Consider the following 6,989-nt stretch of genomic DNA (forward strand, 5'->3'; position numbering starts at 1 on the left):
CTAGTATCTAGTATCTGAAAGGGAAACTGAAATGGAAAGGGGTAATGGGAAAATGATGAAAGATATAGCAGTAGCGAGGGATGGCGAAATCGCTACAACTAGATAATAGTAGCGCGTTCTTAAAAAGCGCTGCTGATATCGTCAACAGTAGTAGCGCGGGTAAGGGCCGCACTACTACTATGAGTTAGTTGTAGCGCCTTATTAGTAGCGCGGCCACCCGCGCTGCTGCTAGCCTCAAAACCCGCGCTACTACTAGAATTTTCCCTCGTAGTGTAATCCCCCTCAACCCCTGCCATTCCCCTTCAAAAACCACCTCAACCGAACAAGGCCTGAAGGAGATCATGTGTACGCCCGCTTGGAAAGGCAATGGGATCAAAGAAATCCATTTGTTAAGAAAAGTTCCTAAAAATAATTTGATACCCATGCCCGCATCAAAAGACAAAAGCGATCAACGAAATCCATCTATCAAGACAAGGGAAGTTATGATCTGTTAAGATTTTTGCAAGTTACTTGTTTAAAGGGAAGGTTGAGAAATCGATATGAAAACCCGAAAGGTGGGGTTCAGCTGGAAAAAGAAAGATGAAAATGTGAAATGGAGAAAAAATCAGCGTAGAGGGGGTAATGGAAGGTGAGGCAAAATTAAACTGATGGGATGTGGCTTTTGTGATGATGGGGCGGGATTAATCAGGGTTGAGGAGACACTTCCACCTCCTCTTTAGGAGTAAAGATTAATAGTACAAATGCATTCTGGTATTGTATTAGCACACTGTAATTATGTTACCATGAAATTAAACTCAGTATTTGAGGTGAAAGAAACATATCGTGGTGTATGTACTCGCGAGCTAATATGCTCTTGAATGAGCAGTAATTTAAAAAAAAAAGAATAGTAATTTTTTAATAAAATTCTGAAGTTTTTGTGGCAAACTTTATGGAATATTTGAAGTGCTTGCAAAGTTTCATCAAGAAATCACATTCATGAAAGTTGTGGAACAATAAAATCGATGCTCTAAAAATGATATTTTTGAACGCCTTTTGAAGCACTGATTTAAAAAAAAAACGCCACGACTTTCATCAATGTGATTTCATGACGAAGTTTAACAAGCACTCCAAACATTCCTTAAAGTTTGCCACAAAAATATTTCAATTTTTCTGAACCTTTTTATTTTACTGTTGACATTTTCGTTGACGGGACTTTTTTTGGACGCTCCGCTCTCCGGATTTTATTCATTTCTTCCTCCGCCTTCAGTCTCCTCCTATCCACCTCTAGCCTCGCGCGACCTGCCCACGCTCGCCGGCCATGCCGCCGCCACTCTCCTTCCTCCACCCACCTCCCAACCCGCCAGTCCTCCATCCCTCCCCCTTCAACCACCGCGCCCCCCACCGCATCTCCCTCCGCGCCGATCCCCCACTCCGAGCGGCAGCGGCCGAGAACCCGTACTCGGCGGCGCCCACCGCGGCGGACGTCGAGATGTTCCGCGGCGGGGACGGCGTGTGGACGGCGCGGAGCCCGACGGTGGTGGTGCTGTGGGACCTCGACAACAAGCCCCCGCGCGGGCCGCCCTTCGAGGCGGCCACCTCCCTCCGCGAGGCGGCCTCCCTCCTCGGCCGCGTCGACTCCGTCTCCGCCTTCGCCAACCGCCACGCCTTCACCCACCTCCCCGCCTGGGTCTCCGCCGACCGCCGCGAGCGCCGCGCCCTCGACCGCGCCGAGCGCACGGGCGCCGCCGCCCCGCCCGTCCCCTACTCCTGCGCCGTCTGCGGCCGCCGCTTCCCCACCCGCCCCGACCTCGCCCGCCACTTCCGCCAGCTCCACGAGCGCGAGCGCAACAAGAAGCTCGGCCGCCTCCGCTCCCTCAAGGGCAAGAAGCGCCAGAAGTTCCGCGAGCGCTACATCTCCAACAACACCAAGTACCAGGATGCCGCGCGAGAGCTCCTCACCCCAAAGGTCGGCTACGGTCTCGATTCCGAGCTCCGGCGCGCCGGCGTCCATGTCCGCACCGTCCCGGACAAGCCGCAGGCTGCGGACCAAGCGCTCAAACGCCAGGTGAAGCACGCCATCGCCTGCGGCGTCGACTGGGTCGTGCTCGTCTCCGATGACTCCGACTTCACCGACACGGTGCGTAACGCACGCGCTGCCGCCCTGAGGATGGTCGTGGTTGGGGATGGGTGCCGCGCGCTCGGGAAGGTTGCTGATATTTGGCTGCCTTGGGACAGCGTGCAAAACGGGGAGGTTGATGAGGAGATGATGCGGAGTGGGAAGGTTCCAGAGTTTAGATACGAAGAGCACGATGAGCAAGATGATGATGATGAGTTCATAGTGGATTGGGATACGAATGAATTGGATGATGTTGTTGATGACATTGTTACAAGCAGGACCAAAGTGTTTGGTGCTACAAAAATGTCTGCATTTGCCGAAGAGGACATTGTTGATGGTATATTGGGGCTTCGACATAAGGAGGATGACATGCTTTGGAGTAGCGACGACGAGGATGAGGATGGTTATCTGTGATATTTACACGGATTGGCAGGTAACAATTGGATATGTGCGCGTATTACTTTTGCTTTCAGTGGATATACCATGCCCAATTGGCTCTCTAGATAACCACTGTAGGGTTAGTAGCAAGATATTGAGTGTTGCACGCAGTTTGCTTCAGCCTGTACCTACACCTGTACGAGGTGCACATATGTTAACAAATATTCCTTTTCATTTTTCAGACTCATGTTATCTGCGTTGTTAATATACAGTGATTGCACTGGTTCATCACAACACCTTTCTGAATGTTAGGACCAACAATTCAGTCCCACTGCCCAATTTTGCCAACTTGGTGACACCTCAATTCTCAGACTTGCTAGGCAGCAGGTTCTGTGAGGCGCCAGGAGGGAAGTCTCCCTACCGCAGTGATCAATTGATCAACAAGACAATATCACTGGCATGTGTCCTTGGGTTCATGTTATTTCTACATCACAATCTGCCTCCTGAACTAACTTCACCCCAAGCTTGATTGCTTTCCTCAGTGCTGTGCTGCATGCAACTAGTCAGTAATTTCAGTATCTGTCGTTTACTCGTTCAGCTGTTGCCACTTCAATTTTTCCTGTTTTGTCTTCAATGATCATTCATTCACCTTTATAAAGAGAGCATCATCACCCAACCTTCTTCAGTTGGTATCCATTTGTCTGGCAAGTAAACAGTACCTGTAACTTAACCCCTCGCTAATCTACTAATTTGAAATATCATAGTTCCTTTTTGCCACTTCCATCTTGTCACCTCCATAAGCAACACTGTCTGTTCACCATATTCATAAAAACCCTCCTCGATGTTCATCATGTCAGCATTTTTCAGTCTCTAAAAGTCTCTCTCTGCAGTTGTTCTCGAACCAATGTCATCTGCTAAGCCATCTACTACTTTTCCGCAATTGATCTCCTTGATTTCTGTGACTATTTTATATTGCCAATACTCTGTAGCTTTGCAGAATTATTATGCGAGGGTAAGGCTGTCTAGAAATTCCCTTCCCCAGACCCCACCTTGTGTGGGAGCTTTCAGCACTGGATGCACCACAGGTAATATCTGCATTTTCTGAAGAGGACATTGTTGATGTTATGTTGGGGCTTCGACTGAAGGAGCATGACATGCTTTGGAGTAGTGACGATGAGGATGAGGACAGTTATTTGTGAGATTCACATGGATTGGCAGGTAAACAATTAGACATGTGTGCACATTTCTTTTGCTTTCGATGCATATACTGTACTGTGGCTTGTTCATCCTGTTAGAAATTTAGGGTTTGTGGTCTACCCCTTATTCCTCTGCGCTTATCCGTGGTGCCGCTCACAATTCGCATATCTGAGGCTAGGGGGTAGGGACCTTCTTATACTGTTTTTCCAAAGAGTCCACCTCTTATACAGATAAGATTCCTAGTCTTTTCCACTAGTTTCCGGGATAGAGTCCAGATCAAATTACCAACCACAATCATATTTGTCTGTTAACGGATTCTACCCGTTATGTCCCCGGAGCACGCGCTTGTGAGCAACGTGCCATAATAGAGTGTAAATTCCTCTAATTATGTAGATCAACATTAGGGCTGAAATCTAATTATACGATCTAGCTCCTTCCAATCATCAGTGTATCCGGGTACTCTTTCCAATATAAATAGTATATTGTATTCCACCGATAATCGACCAGCTTTCTTAAGTATATAAAACTTAAGTACGTTCCAGCAAGTAACAATTCCATGCTAAACATGTAAAACAATTCCATGTACAAATATATGTATAATTCCATAACGAGGTATTCCGAATATTTAACAATTTTAAGTAATTTGAATATAGTTGCAGGACACATAATTCCAACAGATCCTGTAGAAACTGATGCAGGGTTAGTAATAAGATGTTGAGCGTTGCGAGCATTTCGCTTCAGGCTTTAGCTACGCCTGTACTGTTTGCCACAGTCTTTGCAGATATTTGTATGACCAAGTAGTTAAGTCATTATCAGCAATTCGGTTGCACTGCTCAATTTCACCAATTTGGCGACACCTCAATTCTCAGACCTGCTAGGCAGCAGATTTTGTTCGGCGCTAGGAGGGGCCTGGCGCAGTGGTGAAGTACTCCCCACTTGTGCCAAGAGGTCCTGGGTTCGACGCCACCTCCCTGCACTGCAGGGTGCAGCTTCTAGCACTGGGTCTGTCCTTTTTGGAGAGAATTCTCCATACCACAACCATCAACAAGACAGTCCCATTGGCATGAGTCCTTGAATTATTGTCACTCCAACAGCAGTCTGACTCCTGAACTAACTTTAGTACCTCAAACTTGATCGCTTTCCTCAGTACTACTCTGCATGCAGGTATCTCTTGTTTCTTCACTTCAGTTGTTGGCACTTCGATTTTTCCTGTTTGGTCTCGGACGATCATTCATCCACCTTAATTAAAATAAAGAGACCAGCATTACCAACCTTCTTCAGGTGATATTCTTTCTTTGGCAAGTAAACAGTACTTGTAACTTAACCCCTAGCTAATCCGCTGAACTAAACACCGTAGCTTCAGCTGTCCTTTTTTTTGTCAGTTCCATCTTGCCACCTCCATAAGCAAAACTGTCTGTTCATCACATTTCATGGAAACCCTCCTCTATGATCATCAGGTCAGCATTGTTCAGCCTCTGAGTTTCTTACCAGGCCACCTCTCACAAAAATATGTACAACATGTCGGCAGCCATTTCCAATTTCAGTCGGAAAAGGCAGTCTGGTGTTTGGGGTACTATAGGTGATCAAGTGGTGCTATCATATTACAGGGGGCTTTACACAAAGTTCCGTTACAATTAATGCGTGTCTTCGAGATTTCCTGTGAGCACAAACACCACAAGTCATTCAGTCTTATGGTTCTTCATTATCTACATATGGTCTTTTTTTTTTCTTAGGTGCTCTTTTGTCTGGGCCTTCACTTTATGTTTTTATTTGGCAACTGTGTTTATCGGCAAGAATTCATTCAGTCTATCATTTGTGCTCATAACAAATAAATGTTTCTCCTGCTAGCCAGTCTAGAGCCTTGAGCATGATACAAGGAACCCATTACCTTTATGGTGGAATTGCCACAACATAGGCATCCTTGCTATTTTTTTAGAACGCATGCTTATAATTGATTGGAGCAGTGTTGTAATGGAATATATGTTCGCAATACATGTTCTATTTGTGAGTGGGGGGGAAATGGCTAACTTGAGGTACAAATTTTGCAGCATACTGAGCTTAGGAGCACGTGCATTGTTCAGGGGCTGTACAAATTCTTCGATGTCTTATGTTCAAGAAGTTTCAAATACCATTGAGAAACAGTAGGTTACTCAAATCGTTTTTTTTTCATGAAGTTTTAAATGCTACTCCCTCCATCCGAAAATACTTGTCGGAGGAATGGATGTATCTAGACGCAATTTAGTTCTAGATACACCAATTTTCATCCACTTCTCCGACAAGTATTTTCGGACGGAGGGGGTACGTATTTGAAAAATGGAAAACAGAAAGGAAGGGCCAGGATACTTATTTTAGAACTGCAATTCTGTTGAACCCAGAAACATGATTAAAATAACTATATTAACATATGCTCAAATCTTGTCTTATTTGTATGAGAATTGTTTTGCTTGGAGTCATTTAAAATTTGAAAACCAAATAACCCTCATTTAGAGATGGATTTAATCCAGTGAAAAATTATGTGCCTCGGTGACAACAGAACGCCTAGTGCTTAATCATGCTAGGCGTGTGCTTAGGCGAGATAGGCGCTAGGCAAAGGGAAAATGCACGATTAACACCTGGCGCTTTTGTTTCATTGATTTAACCGGCCTTTTTCTCCCTGCCAAACTCTTTTTGCTAATGAGTACTCCAGCATTCTATAATGTGTGTCTGGTGGTACTGATTGTTGTGTAGAGAAAAGTTCAGTTAGGCCATAAGATCCTTCACTCACTCGCTTATTTTGCTTTTCAGGATCGTTGGTTCCGGAAAGACCACCGAATTCAAATCATCAGAACAGCCATCGCCTGACATTCATGATGCAATTTGTGGATAGCAATCACCCCGCTAATGCAGCCGCTGGAACCGAAAGAGAGAACTTCATAGTTGGAGAAAATCTTAACCAGGACAGAACAGAAAGTGCACCCTCGAGGCAGTCTGAAAGGAACAGAAAACAGTGTACACGTGGACGGCGGGCTGGTGCTGGGTTGCAAAGATGCTAATTGAAGAGCGTCTGAAAGGCTGGCAATGGCATGTCCTGCAAAGGGTGGGTTTGCAATGCGGCATGGTGTGCTGAGAACATTGCTAAAATTGTGGATGCACTGTCATGGATGTGTACCTTGAAGATTAGCCTGAAACTGTTAATGCAGCGAGTCAAAGACACGATCACTGCCCGCCTGCTGTTTACAGACATGTTATAATGTTGTCCAGATGAACTTGTGTTCTCTCCGTTCTTTCTGCATTATGCATGTGCTGTAAGTTTCTGAGGAAAGATGTATATGCAGTTGCT

The 6,989-nt window shown here is 45.6% G+C and overlaps 1 protein-coding gene across 16 annotated transcripts in view; it reads left to right on the forward strand.

The window, feature by feature from the left end:
- The first annotated feature begins 1,244 nt into the window (after positions 1-1,244).
- Positions 1,245-6,989, forward strand: part of LOC119336445 — a 6,521-nt gene continuing 776 nt past the window's right edge. The window contains exons 1-7 of one of the 16 annotated variants that reach the window (XM_037608465.1): positions 1,245-2,528; positions 2,716-3,691; positions 4,835-4,951; positions 5,034-5,127; positions 5,199-5,329; positions 5,719-5,811; positions 6,455-6,954. In XM_037608465.1, the coding sequence (XP_037464362.1) occupies positions 1,298-2,509 (1,212 nt within the window). In that variant the 5' untranslated portion in view covers positions 1,245-1,297 and the 3' untranslated portion in view covers positions 2,510-2,528; positions 2,716-3,691; positions 4,835-4,951; ... (2 more) ...; positions 5,719-5,811; positions 6,455-6,954. Of the gene's footprint in view, positions 2,529-2,715; positions 3,692-4,834; positions 4,952-5,033; positions 5,330-5,718; positions 5,812-6,454; positions 6,955-6,989 lie in introns of all 16 variants that reach the window. The other 15 variants (XM_037608466.1, XM_037608474.1, XM_037608467.1 and 12 more) reach the window with 15 other exon arrangements.

This window comes from Triticum dicoccoides, chromosome 7B, assembly GCF_002162155.2.
Source record: "Triticum dicoccoides isolate Atlit2015 ecotype Zavitan chromosome 7B, WEW_v2.0, whole genome shotgun sequence".
In the NCBI taxonomy this organism is placed as follows: Eukaryota; Viridiplantae; Streptophyta; class Magnoliopsida; order Poales; family Poaceae; genus Triticum; species Triticum dicoccoides.